This window comes from Saccostrea echinata, unplaced genomic scaffold (genome assembly GCF_033153115.1).
Source record: "Saccostrea echinata isolate AGI-Se365-2 ecotype Australia unplaced genomic scaffold, CSIRO_AGI_Sech_v1 ptg000020l, whole genome shotgun sequence".
Lineage (NCBI taxonomy): Eukaryota > Metazoa > Mollusca > Bivalvia > Ostreida > Ostreidae > Saccostrea > Saccostrea echinata.
This window is the reverse complement of record NW_026889769.1, coordinates 1,188,907-1,209,152: the sequence shown is the minus strand read 5'-3', so window position 1 is coordinate 1,209,152 and position 20,246 is coordinate 1,188,907. Positions and strand designations below refer to the sequence as shown.

Sequence of the window (20,246 nt, the reverse complement as noted above, 5' to 3'; positions counted from 1 at the left end):
ATTTGCCGAATCCTCTTCAGATTAATAGAGTTCTATGTGCAGAAAATGTTTTAGTATGTTTCACAAAGTGTTAAGTAATTTCTTACTCGATACACAGGCCTTTAAATCGCTTAAACTGACAATACCCCCCCACCCCACCCCACCCCCGTTTTGTCAGTCGAATTAAAGCAATCTAAAGGCCTGCGACTCAACATTGTCCAAAATATCCATTCTAAACAAAAGGCCTGCGACTCAACATATATGCTCATGCATATCTACCATCTTTTTTTGGTCTCAAAAACTATTACTGGATAAATTTTCAACAAGAAAAAACAATATTTAAACATAGGTAATCAGAGATTACAGAGATCACCTCAATGTTGTTTTTATGTAAGGCAAAGTCCCACACTAAACTAATAATCTAGTAGTGTGCATCCCTAGATGCAACATTTAAGCAATTTTGGTCTGATAGGGCTTGCAGTTACTTAGGAATGGACTTACCTAAAAACTTTAACTAGTCACTCATCCAAATATAGGTCAAATCCAGCATCTGAAAGTGTTCATCCCTTGAAGCATCATCCATGCATTAGTTAGATTCAGATAGGCCTTATTATAGCTTCTTGGCAATTAACCTCCTCCAAAAACTTTAACCTGGTCACTCATCTGGAAAATCTAGGTCAGATCCAGCATCCGAAGCAAGCCTGGTAGTGTGCATCCTTAGATGTATCATCCATACAAGTTTTGTCAACATAGGACTTAAAGTTACTTTGAAATGAGATCTGCTCTAAAAACTTTAACCTGCTCCAAAAACATTTACTTGGTCATTCTTTAGCTGAAATTGCAGCATCTGAAACCTTGACTGGTACAGCATCTGAAACCTTGACTGGTACAATGTAACACACTAGAGGCATCCTCCATGCATCTCTGATTAATATAGGGCATAGAAGTACTTAAAAGAAATCTGCTCCAAAAACTTTAACCTGGGACGCCGACACCGAGGGTATTAAATAAGCTCCACCAACTTTGTTGAGGTGAGCTAAAAACATATTACAGATTCTGTGATATCTCCTACGTAATATGATCATTTATCATACTAGTATCTTCTACGACAAAGAAGCATGCTACATTACGGTAAAACATATTACAGATTTTGTGATATCTCCTATGTAATATGATCATTTATCATACTAGTATCTTCTACGACAAAGAATCATGCTACATTACGGTAATTGTTGATCAAGAGTACACCAGAATCAATGGACAACCTTGAACTAGAATGTACAAATGACAACAAATTCCTTTCTTGAAAAATCTTCATTTTGTTTGAAATTGAGTCAAATTTGAACATCATTATCCTGTTCATGAATTCACAATACAAAATAAAATATCCCTTACAGCATGGACAGGTATTTTTTTTAATGTAAATTCTTGTTCAATGTTGATCGATCATTGCATTGCCACTGAAATATAACAATTACATTCTTATAATGGTTCATATTTATCATTTCAGTTGTGGATTGTATTATATACTATAGTAATACAGATATGCGAAAGGGGGTAAACCATACACTAATAGTTAGGTTATTGTTCAATATTTTTGAGTATCAATTGCCATGGATGGATTTCACAAGTTTAATCTCTGTCTTCCGACTCTTCTTTGCAAATTACATTTCATTTTTCAAAATTCAAACATGTATCAAACTTAAATACTAGTACTAATTACATTTGTATTTTAAAATTGCAACAATACTGCATCATGAAACAATAGGTTTTAGGGCCATAATGCTGATATCACCTGAGGACCTGATTGATTAAACTTGAATCTACACAACATGAGGATGCATGCACATCAATATATATATAACTTATTGTGACCCTGTTGTTTTTTGTTGGAATATTTTTAAAAAAAATATTTTCCTACATATTCAACATGTTCAAGTGTAAATCTTTGCAGCCCTACTCTAGTCCTGGGTCATGATTTGATGAAATTTGAATATAAATGTATACTTAATTGGGAAGCTTTGAAAAAAATTTAATCTTTACTAGCCCATTGATTCTTTAAGATATTTACATGCACCAAATATCTTTTTACAATTTCTATTTATCATGTCTATCTCATCTTGAAAAAGGGCATAACTTTCCTTTTGAATAAATTTAATCTCCAATGACGAATTGTTGAAATTGGCTGTGGTTCTGGAAAGGAAAATCAAAAGCATATCCATACAACAAAAAGACATACAGATGCTAGACAATCATTGATCAGAAATGCCCACTTAAGCCTCTGGCTAAGTGAGTTAACAATATACATAACTAGAAATATGTCCACAGGACATGAATGCCCTGCCCAGGGCTCATTAGAAACACAACATGAAAATTTGTATTTGTGAATGAAGTTTAATGAGAATATCTTGAATAGTTTCTTCAAAACTGAGTTTAACACACAATAGATAGTCAAGTCAAAGGTCATTTGGAAGGTCAAGGTAAAATAAATTGGACAAAGTTGATAAATTCTCAACAAATTATGCATCTTCGCTAGCCAAGGGTTTTTGATCAGCTACTCTCCTCACACACCCTTGGCATACGGTGCAGTCAAAAGTTGGGATTGTTTACGACACATGATCTCCAATCTTCCAACATAAGCACAAATTGTGTCATCGACAAAAATAAAAAGCGTATTTGAAAATTTAAGTTTTTAAAGAATAATTAACAAGAAGATATCGAGCAATGTTTATTTGTTATTAATCGTGCAAATCTACATCTAAAACAAGATTCCTGATCACAATATTCGTACATCAGCTTAAGATTGGATGACACCATATCTATTTATACCCAAGACTAAAGAATCAAGATATATCCCGAAGGCAAATATCATCATTTACAAAAGCAACTGCTGATTGGTCGAATGATGTCGATCAATTCCAATCACAACTCAAGAAAAAAAACCAACTTTTTATAGCACCGTATGCCAAGGGTTTGTGAGAAGAGTAGCGGATCAGAAACCCTTGGCCTAGAGAGGATGCCAATTATGTATGTGCAGAAACTCACATTAAAATATCTTGAATAGTTTCTTTGAAACTGAGCTATATGCAAATTTAAGAAATGTGAAGTCAATGTCAAATGGAAGATCAAGGTCAAAAATTTTTGATGCTGTTCAATAGTACTCACCAAAATGTATTAGCATATATGGTTTGATAAAAAATATGTTTCTTTAAAGATAACCTAAACCCAAATTTTTGAAAAGGTTGTCAAGGTCAAAGGAAAAGGTCAAATATATGGATGCAAATGAATAGCTCTCATCAATGTCTATGAATTTTGATAAAAAAAATCTTGAATATCTTCTTTACAACTTGGCTACATACAAATGAAAGAAAAGTGAGGTCAAGGTCAAAAAATGTTGATGCAGTTGAATAGCTCTTATCAATATGTATCAGCATTTAAGATTTGATAAAAATATCTTAAATAGTTTCTTTGAAACTGAGCTAAATGAAAAGTGATGGACAGACAGACGGAAGGATGGATGACAGACATGACAAACACTATATGCCTCATCCATATTCATGGCAGGACAAAAAAATATTGTTATCAGAAATTGAGAATACAGTCCATATATAAATACATTTGATTCATTCAATGATAAATCATTCACAGAATATCAAAACAATAGTAACAATTATTAAATAAAACCATTTTCTGATGGTCATGACTGAAAACAGAAATTATGGGACCCATCCTCTGTTTTGAAGCAACAGAAATAAATTTGTTCAACTGTAAAATAACACTAAATATTAATTTCCTTAGGTGTCAGAAAATTCTCTATTTTGAGAGTGTTCTACATGAGCCTCCTCCTCACTGAACACCTCTAAAGCTCTATGATAAAGATAGAAACACCCTTGCTGTCTCTTACAGAATGGAATATTGCACAGCTCACACTTATGTCTCGTGTACTTCCTCCACCCAGATTTTGTTTTCACTTTAGTTAAGGAGCAATAATAACAAGGTCTTAATTTACGTTCATCAGTGGACACCAGTCTATGGGCGGGATCAACTGTCCAATCAGAAGCTGGGATTTCCAGAGTTCCACTTAACAGATACTGAGTAAATCCCTCATCCTCCTGTAGGCGGGGATTAAGTCTTGAGTTGCCTCCCTTCCTGCTTTGGTTCCTCATCACAAGTTCCATGTAATTAGACAGATCATCTACAAAGGAAAAGATACATATATAACATAACAATCTTGCCATTTAAGCATGATTAGTGTAAATAAATGTATCAATGAATTAGTTTTTTTCATAAGTATTTTTAATTTAAATTTAATCTCAAGTAATTAAAATTTAGTTTAAATATACATATAACTTTATCTATATTCCAAAGAAAGTTGGTGAAAGCTGTCTGCAAAGTAACTAATGTTTATTTTAAGAATATTTACTGAATTTGAACTTTGCCCTCAAATTTAATTTGCATCTTAGGAGACTAATGTCTTTCAATTTTCTAAGCACTTTCACATGTAAGAAATTAACATTCAGAACATATTAAGTTTTGGTCTATAAAATGTATATGTACATGTATATGTTTCTCTTAGGTATTTGTCTTCACTGAAAATGAAGAGAAAAGTAGCACTTGGACCTAAAACTATGCAACAGCAACAAATAGAATATTAATGATCCTTGGTTCAGTCTCAAAATCAAACATAGGTAATCAAAGATTACGAAGCTCACCTCGACGAATGTTATCTACATGTAAAGCAAATTTCACATCATATTTTTTATCTAGTTAGGGTACATCCCAAGATCAATATCCATGCAAGTTTGATTTAATTATAGACCTGCTCAAAAAACTTTTGACCTGTTTAGTAATCAAGAAAATTTTGGTCAGTTCCAACATCCAAAGCAAGTCTGGAAGTTTTCATCCTTAGATGCACCATCTATGCAAGTTTAATCATAAAAGGCCATAATATTATATAGCTACTCAAAAAAAATTACCCTGGTCACTCATCTGGAAAATGTACATCAGATTCAGAATCCAAAGCAAGTCTGGAAGTGTCCATCCCTAGATACAACATCCATGCTAATTTGGTTAAAATATGGCTAAAATTCACTCATGTGGAAAATCTAGGTCAGATCCAGCATTCGAAGCAGGTTGGTTAGTGTACATCCCTAGATGCATCATCCATGAAAGTTTGGTCGAGGTAGGGCTTATAGTTACTTGGGAATGGGACTACTCCTAAATCTATACCTGGTCTCACATGTGGATATGTAGGTCAGATCCAGCATTCGAAGCAAGTGTGGTAGTGTCCATCCCTAGATGCATCATCCACGCAAGTTTGATCAAGGTAGGGCTTATAGTTACTTAGGAATGGACCTGCTCCTAAAACTTTAATTTGGTCACTCATCTGGAAAATCTAGGTCTGATTCAGCATCCGAAGCAAGTTTGGTCGTGTCCATCCCTAGATGCATCATCCATGCAAGTTTGGTCCAGGTAGGGCTTATAGTTACTTGGGAATGGACCTGCTCCTAAAACTTTAACCTGGTCACTCATCTGGAAAATCTAGGTCAGATCCAGCATCCAAGCAAGTGTAGTAGTGTCCATCCCTACATGCATGATCCATGCAATTTTAATCCAGGTAGGGCTTATAGTTACTTGGGAATGGACCTGCTCCTAAAACTTTAACCTGGTCACTCATCCGGAAAATCTAGGTCAGATCCAGCATCCGAAGCAAGTGTGGTAGTGTCCATCCCTAGATGCATCATCCATGCAATTTTAATCCAGGTAGGGCTTATAGTTACTTAGGAATGGACCTGCTCCTAAAACTTTAACTTGGTCACTCATCTGGAAAATCTAGGTCAGATCCAGCATCCGAAGCAAGTTCGGTAGTGTCCATCCCTAGATGCATCATCCATGCAAGTTTGGTCCAGGTAGGGCTTATAGTTACTTGGGAATGGACCTGCTCCTAAAACTTTAACCTGGTCACTAATCTGGAAAATTTAGGTCAGATCCAGCATCCAAGCAAGTGTAGTAGTGTCCATCCCTACATGCATCATCCATGCAAGTTTGGTCCAGGTAGGGCTTATAGTTACTTGGGAATGGACCTGCTCCTAAAACTTTAACCTAGTCACTCATCCGGAAAATCTAGGTCAGATCCAGCATCCGAAGCAAGTGTGGTAGTGTCCATCCCTAGATGCATCATCCATGCAATTTTAATCCAGGTAGGGCTTATAGTTACTTAGGAATGGACCTGCTCCTAAAATTTTAACCTGGTCACTCATCTGGAAAATCTAGGTCAGATCCAGCATCCGAAGCAAGTTTGGTAGTGTCCATCCCTAGATGCATCATCCATGCAAGTTTGGTCCAGGTAGGGCTTATAGTTAATTGGGAATAGGACTTGCTCCTAAAACTTTAACCTGGGACGCCGACGCTAACGCCGACGCCGACACCGACGCCGACGCCGGGGGTATAGCATAAGCTCATCTCGACTTCGTCGAGGTGAGCTAAAAAGCAATATACAAAATAATGTATCTTAAGTGTAGTCTACTTGTGTGCCAATTTATACTGAAATCAGACCAAAACTGTAGGAGTAGCATTTTGAAAATTTTTCACAGAAATTTCTATTTATAATAACCATGGCAACATTGTTCATCAAAATCAAAAAATGAATACACAGAATTATGTATCTTAGTGTAGTATACTTGTGTGTAAAGTTATATTGAAATTAAACCAAAACTGTAGGAGGAGTAGTGTTTTGAAAGTATTTCACATATTTCTCTTTTAAGTAACCCTGTTCATTGAAATCAAAAACTGATATATAAAATTATGTATCTCAGTGTAGTGTACTTGTGTGTCAAATTTTAATGAAATCAGACAAAAACTGTAGGAGGAGTAGCAGTTTGAAAGAATTTCACATATATTTCTATTTTTAGTAACCATGGGAACATCATTCATCGAAATCAAAAAAAAACTGATAAACAGAATTATGTATCTTAGTGTAGTCTACTTGTCTGACAAGTAATACTGAAATAAGAGCAAAACTGTAGGAGGAGAAGCAGTTTAAAAGAATTTCACAGAAATTTCTATTTTGAGTAACCATGGCAACACCATCTATCAAAATCAAAAACCCTTAAAAAGAGTAAAGTATCTCTGTGTAGTCTACTTGTGTGCCAATTTATACTGAAATCAGACCAAAACTGTAGGAGTAGCATTTTGAAAATTTTTCACAGAAATTTCTATTTATAATAACCATGGCAACATTGTTCATCAAAATCAAAAAATGAATACACAGAATTATGTATCTTAGTGTAGTATACTTGTGTGTAAAGTTATATTGAAATTAAACCAAAACTGTAGGAGGAGTAGTGTTTTGAAAGTATTTCACATATTTCTCTTTTAAGTAACCCTGTTCATTGAAATCAAAAACTGATATATAAAATTATGTATCTCAGTGTAGTGTACTTGTGTGTCAAATTTTAATGAAATCAGACAAAAACTGTAGGAGGAGTAGCAGTTTGAAAGAATTTCACAGATATTTCTATTTTTAGTAACCATGGCAACCACTGTTCATCAAAATAAATAAAAAAAAAACAATATTTATAGAATTATGTATCTTAGTGTAGTCTACTTGTGTGTCAAGTTATATTGAAATCAGACCAAAACTGTAGGAGGAGTAGCATTTTGAAAAATAGTTTATAGATGGACAGACAGGCAGAGAAATGGACAGAGGACAGAGGACATAAGCTCTTCTGGTATCTGGCCAGTAGAGCTAAAATGTTGATGCAGTTGAAAAGTTCTTACCAATATGTATCAGCATATTATGTTTGAGAAAAATATCTTGAATAGTTTCTTTGAAACTGAGCTGAATACCATTTTAAGATAAGTGAGGTCAAGGTCAAAGGAAAGGCCAAGGTTAAAAAATGTAAATGCAGTTGAACAGCTCTGATCAATATGCATAAGCATATAAGATTTCATAAAAATACATAAAGTTTCTTTGAAATTGAGATAATCCCTAATTTAAGAAAGTTAGGTCAAGATCAAATAAAAGGTCAGGGTCAAAGATGTTGATGCAGTTGAATAATCAATATGTATCAGCATATGAAGCTTGATAATAACATCATGAAAAGTTCTTTGAAACTTAGCTACACACAAATTTTAAGAAAAATGAAGTCAAGGTCAAAGGAAAGGTCAAGGTAAAAAAATGTTGAAGTTGAATATTTCTCATCAGTATGTATCAGGATATAAGGTTTGATAAAAATATCTTAAACAGTTCCTTTGAATTTGAGCTAAACACAAATTTAAGAAAAGTAAGGTCAATGTCAAAGGAAAGGTCAAGGTCAAAAATGTTGATGCACTTGAATAGCTGTCATCAATATGTATCAGCATATGAAGTATGATAAAAATATCCATAATAGTTTCTTTGAAACTGAGTTAAACACAAAGTGTGACAGTGGGACAGACGGAAGGACAGAGGGACAGAAAACGGACATGACACCATTATATGCCCCCGGCTATATTCATGGCGGGGTATATGATTGATTGATTGTATGTTGTTTAACGTCCCATTCGAGAATTTTTCACTCATATAGAGACGTCACCATATACCGGTGAAGGGCTTCAAATTTTGACCTTTACTCGGCACTCAGGGCCATTGAGCAGTGAGGGATCTTTATCGTGCCAACGCCTACCGTGACACGGGGCCTCGGTTTTTAAGGTCTCATCCGAAGGATCCGCAACTTTCACTTCAAAGTGCCGAGCGCATGGCGAAGGAACAGTTGCTACCCATTTTTTATCGACTTAGGTCAGTCGCGGCCGAGATTCGAACTCACGACCTCCCGATCACGGAGCGAGCATGGCGGGATATAAAAATATTGATTACAACATTTCAACTTAACGGTACCTTGATCTTTATAATATCCTTGACTTCACTTTTCCTTCATTTTGTTCAAGATATTTCCATGAAGCTTTGTATACTGCTATATACTCCTTAAAAGGTCTAGATCTTTTACCATATGCTTGGTTGCATTTAACCAAGGTTAAAAGGTAAATGATGATTCACATATTCCAAGTATCCCTGAGCATGCAATCATGAACTGCTGATAACCAAACCCCTCAACTGTTCAGAGCCTTTAAGGAGTGCTTATTTACATTTCTCAGAAGGAATCACTCATGTCAAACAACTAATTCCCATTAACCGGTCACACCCATTGATGCCCTAACAAATGGTATGAAACAAATTGTCAGACAAAATATGTTCCAATGATGGGTTGTATTTACAGACAAGAACATAGAATTTGCGAAAAGCTGACTTAAAAAGGGGACGTTGAAATCCTTGTAACATCAACTTATTTGTGAGTAGCTTGCCTCCATTTAAAAATTGATTGTATTTAGAGAATGTTATTGCATTTCAAATCTGTTAGGAGACATAAGCACCATATGCAGGAGATGTTGGAATATTGCTACATATACAGTTAGACCTCATTATCTCAAACTTGAAGGGGCCAAGAAAATACTTCAAGATAACCGAGGATTCAAGATATCCAGGGTAAAATACTTAAGGAATAAGTAGTTGGGACTTCAAAATGACTTCAACATATCCATGGTATTCGAGATATCCCTGTATAAGGGAAGTTGATGATGGAAAAGCTGAAGTCATCCCCTTTGTCATACAGTTTAGTTATTAGTCAGCCATTAACTATCATCCATAGTCAGTAAAAAATCCAAATATGAAACAAATGTGGCAGTCTCTCTAGTATCTTTTATTTAGAATTCACTGGGATATATCTAGTCAACATATTGGGACCTCATGGTGGCTACTATAAACCTTCGCTTAAATATACTCTCACATTAAGCATTCCTTAGCCATGCTCCTGAATAATTTCACTTGAATAACTTGAATTTCTTGTAATATCAATTTTCTTCATTTTTTTCTAAGCTCTATAAACATATTATCCTTAAATCTTCTAATTTTCAATCCATGTATAGTAAAGAAATCATATAGAGATACAGAATGATACCAAAAACAAAAAAAAAAACAACAAACAAAAACAAAACTAAACAATCCATATCAACCATTAGAACAGTTTTACCTATGTTTCCCTCAAATCTTTTTTTCAGCTTGATAGTTTACAACAGTGAACATGATTGTAGTTTGGAAGAGAAATCATATCTTATTTAAATATTCTATAATTTAAGCCTCTAATTTAACAAGAGGCCCTGGGGCCACATTGCTCACCTGAGCACTTTGGCTAGGAAAAAGCAGAAATCTGTTCAGTCTTGAAGAGTTTATAAAAAAGGGGGGAGGGGGGCTGGTATTATTTGAACTAACTTGAATCTCAATTCCTAAGGATGCTTTTGAATTAATATGACACAAATATCCTTTATATTCCTTTGTATAACTATGATCCCTTGTTATGGCCCCTCTATTCTCCTTGGGGGGGGGGGGGGGGTGTCATGATTTGAACAAATTTGAATCTAAATTACCTGAAAATGGTTTTATATCATTATGACCAATCATGGCTTTGCTTTTCTTGAGAAGAAGATTTTGAAAGATTTTTTCCTATGTATTCCTATGTAAAACTTTGATCGCTCATTGTGACCCCACCCTACCCCTGGAGGTCATGATTTGAAAAAAAAACTTGAATCTACACCACCTGAGGATGCTTCCATATAAATATGACCAATCATGGCTTTGCTGTTCTTGAGGAGATTTTTTTAAAAAAAAATTTCCTATGTATTCCTATGAAGAACTTTGATCACCCATTGTGATCCCACCCTTCCCCCGGGGTCATGATCTCATGATTTGAATAAATTTGATTCTACACTACCTGAGGATACTTCCATATAATTATGACCAATCATGGCTTTGCTGTTCTTGAGATGATTTTGAAAGATTTTTCCTATGTATTCCTATGTAAAACTTTGATCGCCCATTGTGGCCCCACCCTACCCCCGGAGGTCATGATTTGAAAAAATTTGATTCTACACTACCTCACAATAATTTCACGTAAGTTTCATGTTTTCAAGCACAGTGGTTTGCGAGAAGATTTTTAAATGATACCATTAATTTTTCAAGAATTCATAATTATCTCCCCTTGGAAGAAGGCATGGCCTTTCATTTGAATAAATTTGAATCCCCTTCACCCAAGGAAACTTTGTTGCAAGTTTGGTTGAAATTGGCCTAGTGGTTCTTGAGAAGAAGATGAAAATGTGAAAAGTTTATGACAACAACAATGACCACGACAGACAATGGACAAATTTTGATCAGAAAAGCTCAATTGAGCCTTTGGCTCAGGTGAGCTAAAAATTCTAATTATTTCATAAAATACTATAAGACTTGATTCTTGAATCATTTGATAATTTGTTATTCTATTAGCAGTAAAAATGAACATTGATATATTTTCTGCCACCAAAAATATATACCCTGCTAAATTTAAAACCAGTTAACCTATTCCAAGATAAGTAGCACAAATGTAAGAAAGAAAGAAAAATATCTTTTACATTCCTTACATCTCAACAGAAAAGAAATTTACAGGTATGAACATATACTTTGAATATTTAATTCATCAGAAACCTAAGAGTCCCTCCTTAAGTTTATCATGATATTGAATAAAGCAGTTACGTTTAATATTACAAAGAGGCACATCACACACACTACATCTATAGTAACATTTGATGTGCCACCCACAGGCTGTTTTGTTTCCTGTCATTTTACAATAGACACACGTGAGGGCTTTGTGTCCTGGGTTGCTCACTAATCTATGTATTTGTCCCTCATCATCTTTCATACACATATCCTTTGTATCAACATTGCTGACATTATCACTTGGGACTGGTTCTAAATTTGGCTGGTTTTCTGATGTGCCTGTTATTCCTGGAGAGTTTTCGTTGTTCAGTGTAATAGTAAAATGAGATTCTACAATATTCTGTTCAGTGAATGGAAGGGATATTGGAGAACTCTTTTCTTTCTTTAGCAGTCCAGGCCTCTGAGTCTTCCTGAACCCTGAAAGGATAAAGGAAGACCCAGTTACACAGTAAAAGGGTTCCTATCCATAAAACAATATACTTTTAACAGGTACACATAACTTGAAAATTACTTTTGTAATGATTCCCTTAATTTACAATACTAAACTTTCAGTTACCCCTGTTTGCATTAGCAGAAATTACATCCTCTTTACTCTAACAAATGTTCATAAAAGCTTTAGTTTTAGGTGTCTCAGTGCTTTTTATTTCTTGTTCCAAAACTCTTCCCTCCTTTCCTGGGGTAGGTAAGGAATCTTAACAAGCAGAGGATTTACAATCCCCTCTACTCCCTACAGGAGTTGAGTGAACCATACCCTCCTGGCTTGTAAAGATGCCTTATCTACCCCATAATAAAGAACATAACACAAATACTTAAAAAGCTGACATAAAAAATGTAATTAACCAACCAAAAATTTGGCACTATGTTCTATTAAGTTTATATCAAAAGTTCTCCTTTTGAGATCCGACTCACAAGATCACAAGTCTCAGTCTTCTATGATCAAAATTAACAGAACCCACAGGATTTCTCTCCGTTACGATACACTGTTCATCATCAGAACCCATGGGATTTCTCTCCATTACATTATACAATTCATCATCAGAACCCACGGGATTTCTCTGTTCCACTACACTGTTCATCAACTTAACCCATGGGATTTCTCTCTGTTACACTACACTTTTCATCATGAGAACCGATGGGATTTCTTTCCATTACACTACACTGTTTATCATCAGAACTCATGGGATTTCTTTCCATTACTACACTGTTTATCATCAGAACTCATGGGATTTCTTTCCATTACACTACACTGTTTATCATCAGAACTCATGGGATTTCTTTCCATTACTACACTGTTCATCATCAGAAACTATGGGATTTCTCTCTGTTACACTACATTGTTGAATGTAGTGTAAAGGAGAGATACATGTGGGTTCCAAACATGCTGGTCCTAAAAGTGTGAACAGTTGGTTTTAACATCAGGGGCCTGTTTTACAAAAGGATTCATCGACTTAAACTTAAGTTGATCGTAAAATCTTGCAAAATTAATGAATCTGTCGAAAATTACTTGTATAAAATATTGTTTTAAGATCTTTTTAAAGGAGATGAAATTCATTTTCAAATTAAAGTAAAAAGAAGTTATTCATAAAACTATATTTAGATCTAGCTTAGTCATAAGTTCTTTAATAAAACGGAGTCCAGATTTTTCTTTCATCGGATAAACAACAGGATGAATTTGGAAAAATAACACAAGAATCACATCACAATTATAACCAGTAATGATATATTTTGCATAAGAAAGCTTTATTTAAAACTGTATTTACTTCACACATAAAACATTATATAGAAAATCACTTTACATATCATGCAAAATAATTCACATTGTCTGGATTCACATGCACTATTAGTAGAGTGCCTGGCATACATTTGGCACTGTTAGTGATTATATATGATTGACATGTTTAAAAAGGCACACCTAAAATTTAGAACACAGTGAAATAGGACACGTAATACTTTTACTAAACCTGTAAGATGCCATTCAAATGCACCGTGTATGTTTTTTTTTATCATTGCTATAGTTTTAATCATGGCTGGTTTTAAAATCGTTACTCCTTTTAAAACCTTTTTTTTTTAAAATTGCTACTCCTTGTAAAAGCTTTCTTAAAATATAATACACTGAAATAATTTTCACAACTTAATTTGAGATTCAAAATAAGTCCATCACATACATGTGAAAGCTGATGAAAGAATATATTATACATATACATGTATATTTAAAATACATAGTCATAACTATACAATAAAACATGGTTAAACTGAATAGGCACAAATAAAAAAAAAACTTTTTTTCAAAATAAGTTCTTTTAAGAATTACTGTTTCAGTTAGGAAGCACCAAAGATACCTGTACAAAGTTTGTAAAAATCTCACTTTGTAAAGCATGTCTTAATTGAAGAGCCTAACTCTGTCACTTAATGATATTTGTTTGGTATAATAAAATGGTCCTATTCATGGCACAAGAATGAGATATATATAGTTTATGACTAGGAAAATATTATAAAGAAGAACTACTAGGTGGCACACTTCTAAAGTAATGGGATTTACAATGGATCAAATAAGAAACTACTTATATATCCACACAAATATACAGATGTACATCAAAAAAATATAAACATCAAAAATTAATTTTTTTAAACATCTTCAAAGTTAAACTACACAAGTCTCCTTCAATCTTCAGAAAACATTATACTTAATACATAAATCAGCAATGTCTGTGAATTAGCACCATAAAACCTGAGTGCAAAATCTTTCCTTGGCACTTTTGTAATTATAAATTCTAGTCCTGGGTAGTGGCACTTTTCTGTATGTCACTTGACTAAAGAACTAGACTATGACTAGAATAACTACATCAATGAAGAATGTGCAAATACCATGAGATTATAGAAAACAATTGATTTTGTTCTGTATTTATTTTACATGACATATGACTTGAATAATATTTAGGTAAAACTTCATTTAATCATTCACATTTACAGATTAAAAGAATTTATCTAAACAAAGAAATTTTCATGAGTTCAAAAATTTCACTTAAATTTTTGCTAAATATCTGTGAAATAATGCAGTATCCAAGTTAAATTAAAAACACAAGTACTTGTATTAGGTAACAAGAAATTAATGTGAAAAAAAATGTTTCTTTGAGAACAAGGGACAGAAAGAGTTATCTCTCTTTAAAACTTATTTTCCAAGAAAAAGTTCCAACACAGGAACATAACCTTTCTGAGGAGAGATTGAAAGAAAAAATAGTTTACTGCATGGCTTTGCTGTTGAAATCTTTTCAATTTTGTGCTCATGATACATGTACAATACAAATGATGACAAATAATATTGTACAAAACATCTGTTGATGACAACTCTTTCTCAATACTGTATTTAAATGTTTGTATCCCATATCTATTCAATGTTCTATCTCTAAAGCTACTGTATAACTATGTGAGATTGACCTCTCTCTTTTCTGGTTCCCACTGCTGACACAGCCCCATTTTTTGCCTTGTCCAGTGATACCCTTTCCTTGATAGTGTAATCCTCCTCCATGTTGGAATCATCGGAATCATCGCTACCAAGCGCGTCATTTTCTTCCTCATTGAAAACAATTTTCATTGGCTTTGTTTTCACTGATTTCCTTGACTTCCGGGTGATGCCTGCTTTTGGTGTCTGCTTCTCTTCCTTTTTGTTGACCTGTGGTAGTGTGTCCAGTTTCTCAGGTGTCCCGCTGTTGCTGTGCTCCGGGGAATCAATATCTAGGGGAGGGACATTGGAGGTGTTGTATAGGTAGGGAGTAAGGAGAGGAGGGGCAGGGTTCTGCTCAGAAAAGTCGGAGGGGGATAGGTGAGCCCTAATGATGTCTGCTGTTGTGACAGACTCTTCAATGGATATATTCGGCGAGGGTGAAGATGTGTTGGAGGACTTCATCTGTGAAGGTGTCACATTATGTAGTAGAAGAGGCTTGTTCTTTGTTTTCAATCTTTTATGAAGCTCCTTGGGTGGAACGTTTGGTTGCTCCAACCTCAGCTCATGGTATCTAAGAAAGCACTCCTTGTCAGATTTGCATAGTGGTATATCACAAGCAAGACACTTGAAATAGGATTTGATCTGCCACCCCGATTTTGTTTTCAAACGTTGAATGTCACAGTAAGCACATGCTTTCTTACTACCTTCAATCCTTATCAGCCTATGCCCTGGTAACACTTCATCATAAAATTTTAAATCTGTGCCATCAAATTTCATTTCATTGCGGTCAAATTTGACCTCACCTCCTTGTTCCTCATTCACGGCATATGGACCTCTAGTTTCAACACTGTGCCAGGAGCCCTTCTCCGTACTGCTCTCATTCTCACCTGCAAAACAGGAGACTTTTTCATTGGAAATAAAATATTTAAACATGTGTAATTTAAAAAAGTTCTAATGAAACCTTACAAATATTGGCATCAGTAAATTACTGAAAAAGCAATGCTATATATATTCATTTCCAAAAAAAAAAAAAATTTACATTAGCTGTTATATTTCTTGTTAAGAACTTTCTGATGTATGAAAATAATCTGGAGGTATTTTTAAATTTTGAACTCAAAAAAGTTTATAACTCTGTATTCATTTATAAAGATATTTTTAAGAAGAAGATGAATTGTAAGAATTCTGAAGCGTTATGAAAGACAGATACAGGGTATATTAATATAAACTTGCCTGATTTTGTTCAAGTGATAAAGGGAGAGAATTCAGTTCATGCGGAGTTAGTACTCTTTGAGACACACACATCAGAATGCTGCTTGGTATATTTTCATGCACTGAAAAACCAGCCTCTCTCTGGCACATGTCCAATCCAATATGCAGTCACATCCAGTTGCTTAATGCACGATTTCTCAAAAGTATAACTTCAGAAGAGAAGCATTTTCATCTCAATAACATGCTTGAACACGTAAATACTTCATTTATGCTCAAAAACTTTCCCCATTGCACAAATTCATACATTCAGAGCACCTTTTCATCCCATAGATGTTTCACTCATACTGATTATCCAGAATTTAATTCTCTGTATTCTGAATATAGAGAACAATTTTGTTTATGGTGTGGACTTCTGTAAGGTAACATTTAAACATGCATAACAGCAACCAGCTCAAACTGTATTTTTAAATCTAAATGTATGTTTAAACATGGTCTCACTGAAAAAAGTCAGGAACATCAACAAATTTATTGATATAAAGAGCTCTTCCTGCAATCAAACTCTAGATGATTTAATGTTATTCTAATTTTTGTATAATCTAAAAGTTCTGACAGTCAAGAAAATGTCCTAAACCTTGATAGATATCTTTCACAAAACTGTACTCAGGGGAATCAATATTTGAGTTCTAACTCCATCTATTAATGTCATTTACAGCATATGAAAGCAAATTGAATTAAATTTGCTAGTCAAAATTCAAATTAAAGCAACTTTTTAATAAGAAGATACAAGTCTCAAATGATTATTGAGTCATTTATAACTCAATATGGCAAAATTTAAACAACAAGAAAATTCAATAGCTTTCTTTTAAAGTGGAAATAAAGAATGAAAGGGTAATTTGTGGATATGAACTGAGCATATAAACTGAAAATTAATATAATTACAGTAACACTCGATTATAAAGAACTCGCTTATAAGGAAAACTCCATTATTATAATAAGCAAACTTTTAGGAATAATGCTAAGACTTTTCACTTTGTTCCTTATATGCATATAAAAATCTCAGTCATAGGGGTCCCTATGACTTCCTTATAACTGAGTTGTACTGTACATGTATATCTTATTGAGCTGATCAATCAATCACTCTCTGTAACAGCTAGTTTTTAACTTTTGACACATCCCTGATTGAAATGAAGAAAAACATACATGCCCATGCTGTTACATGTTTGTGAAATGTAAATTATGAGATCACAATTATCATTTAAAACATACATAAACAGGTATACAAATAAAAAAAAAGAGAAAAGAGTGGAAAGTTTAGGTAAAAATTCAGAGAAAAGAGATCAAGAGGGTCTTCATGAATATCATATTGAAACAAAGTGGAGGTCTTTTATGGCCTTAACATATATACAAGTGGAGGTCTTTTACGGTCTTAATATATATCAAGATCCTTGATTACCCATGTAAGGGTACAATTAAAAATTTCCTCTATGAAAAGATGGTAGTATTAAGTGTTCCAGATCTCCCTAATTTTTAAAACTTCTCCCCCACTGAATATGAGGGAGAAGTGAATTCTCCCTAAATTCAGGGTCTAAGCTGGTCCCTGCTTTTCACACTATACAAAATGTTTCCCTTTCAAATTCTCTCTATGCTGATCTCTTTCTCTGTCTAATTATATGTATAAGAGTCATCCTTTACAGCTATATGTTTTATAAACATAAAACTCACCAGCCTGTCCCCCAATCCATGAGGCCTCACTCCCAGGGTCACCCGTAAAACTGTCATCAGGGGGAGGTTCCTCTATCTCCAGGTCACTGGACACTTCCTCCTGCTGTTCGCTGTCCGTGTCTGTTCGACGGATCATCATCATCCCCTGCTCCTGGACCTCCACAAATGGTGTGCTGATTCCTGGCTCTTTCTTCACGATGGAGAGGTCTGGACTAGTAGTAAGACTTGACTGAGATTCTGATCGACTCTTCATACTACAATTGTACACAAACAAATGTACACTAAACATGTTATCAAATTTTAAAAAAGATATCAATTGCTAACCACTTTTTTTAAGAGTTAAAACTTTAGTGCTATGAGTGATCTGATTGTGACAACATAAACTACTCTTTTTTTTACATTTTGTTTTTTCATGTTCCTGTGTTTCAGTATAGCAAATTTCACAAACTGTATATATGAAGAGACTTCAAATCCTTTTTTCTGCAACTCTTGAATGAAATTTAGACTTTATTCTACATCTAAATTACAGTAATTTCATCAAAATTGGTAGAAATGTTACATTTAAATGTTGAAGCAATTTGTGTTAAAAGTTGATGCTTATTTTGATAGATGGCTAAAACATCTAAGGAAAATCACATTTTTCACTAACCCTACTTCCTCCTCAGTATTAGAGGTTGATATGGTGTCTTTCACAAACGTTGGAAACTGTGCAGGACCAACAGGCACCATGGTTGGGCTGCCCATGGCAAAGGATTTTGATGGTGGTACCATGGTGGCTCCATAACCCCTGACTCCCACTCCTGCTACGAAAATGGGAGAGTCTGACCTGTTGTCAACTGTTTCAGTGGGAAATGGCCCTGAGAGAGGAGGTTTGTTGGGTATCCTTGAGATCACAGATGGAGATGAGGTATGATGTGTGTTGCCAATATTTACCACTTGAACATTTATATCCGGCTGTATCTGACTGGCTACTGAGACTGACATAGCTGATGATGTGTCCACCACATGTGATGACCCAGGAGAGGTATCCTTATCCACATGGTGGATTTGCACTCCATCTTCCACCACATCCACACCACCATTAGGCCTTCTGGACATGCTAGCTGGACCAATTTTAAATGGACGGTTGTGATCTTTAGGACTGTTAAAATTTGGAGGACCAGGCAGATCATCAGTTTTGGGGTTAGCACCAAATGAGGGGGAGTCTGAGTTGAGTACTTTCTGCCTTTTCCCTCCCTGGCTTGTGTTTTTGGAGTCCATTGATCTTTTGTTGGATTTCTCACTAAATTTCAACATATCAGTCTGTCTAACATGCTTGAATTCAACATGGTCATAATAGTCATATTTGTACTGGGAGGACGAATTGAGACATTTGTAAAAATCTGAGCAGCATTTAATGACACTGTCCACTTGAAGAATTCGTCCAATTTTTTCAATGTCTTTATAGTTATCTTCAGTTAAAACCATACATCCCTCATATAAATACTGAAGAAATGTGTTGATGGATTCCTCTTTTATGTCAGATGCAAGTCTAATTTCCAGGTGAGATCCAACTGAAGCACTCTCCATGGACTTAAGCATAGGACAGGCTGCCACAAGAACCAAGCGATGGGCCTGTAAATGTCAAATGTATCTTAGTGAGGAGAATGTTATTCACTATATATCCTATTGTGTCAATAAGTTACCATCCGTAAAATGAATGATAATTCTGTTAAGATTTGAACTGTGTCAGATACACGAGTATTTTTCTCTTCAGACTTTTCACATTTTTTACAGTAACTACAGAGATAACATGAAGGTATAATTTTACAAATACAGTTGAACTTAGGTATCTCAAACACAGATATCTCAAATATCATGGATATGTCGAAGTAATTTTGAAGTCCCAACCAAGTATTCTTCGAGTATTTTACCCTCAATATCTTGAATCCTTGGATATCTCAAAGTTTTTTCTTGGTCCCATTGAGTTCGAGATCAAGATCAGCAATGAGGAGCTGTATGAAAGAACACAAACAGCTGTCATATCCGACCAGATTAAAGAGAAACGATGGAAATGGATTGGCCATGTGCTGAGAATGGAAACATCAGATAAACCAAGGGTAGCCTTAAGATGGACTTCACCAGGAAAGTGAAAAAGAGGGTGACCAAAGGAGACATGGCGACGTTCAGTAGAAAAGGAGATGAAAGATCAGGGATGGACTTGGGGCATGGTACAGCAATATATGTCAGTGGACAGACAGAGATGGAGGTCCTTGGTGCAGGCCTTAAGTGCTCAAAGCACAAAGAGGACTAAGAAAGTAAGTAAGTATTGAGTTCGAGATACCGAATTTT

At 34.8% G+C, this 20,246-nt stretch overlaps 1 protein-coding gene across 1 annotated transcript in view; it reads right to left on the bottom strand.

Annotated features, from left to right (window-relative positions):
• Positions 1-20,246, bottom strand: part of LOC133189879 (uncharacterized) — a 39,557-nt gene that overhangs the window by 16,372 nt on the left and 2,939 nt on the right. The window contains exons 3-7 of the mRNA XM_061325281.1: positions 18,565-19,529; positions 17,916-18,169; positions 15,079-15,871; positions 11,612-11,958; positions 3,934-4,174 (exon numbers count right to left, since the gene is read on the bottom strand). Of these exons, the coding sequence (XP_061181265.1) occupies positions 3,934-4,174; positions 11,612-11,958; positions 15,079-15,871; positions 17,916-18,169; positions 18,565-19,529 (2,600 nt within the window). The remainder of the gene's footprint in view (positions 1-3,933; positions 4,175-11,611; positions 11,959-15,078; positions 15,872-17,915; positions 18,170-18,564; positions 19,530-20,246) is intronic.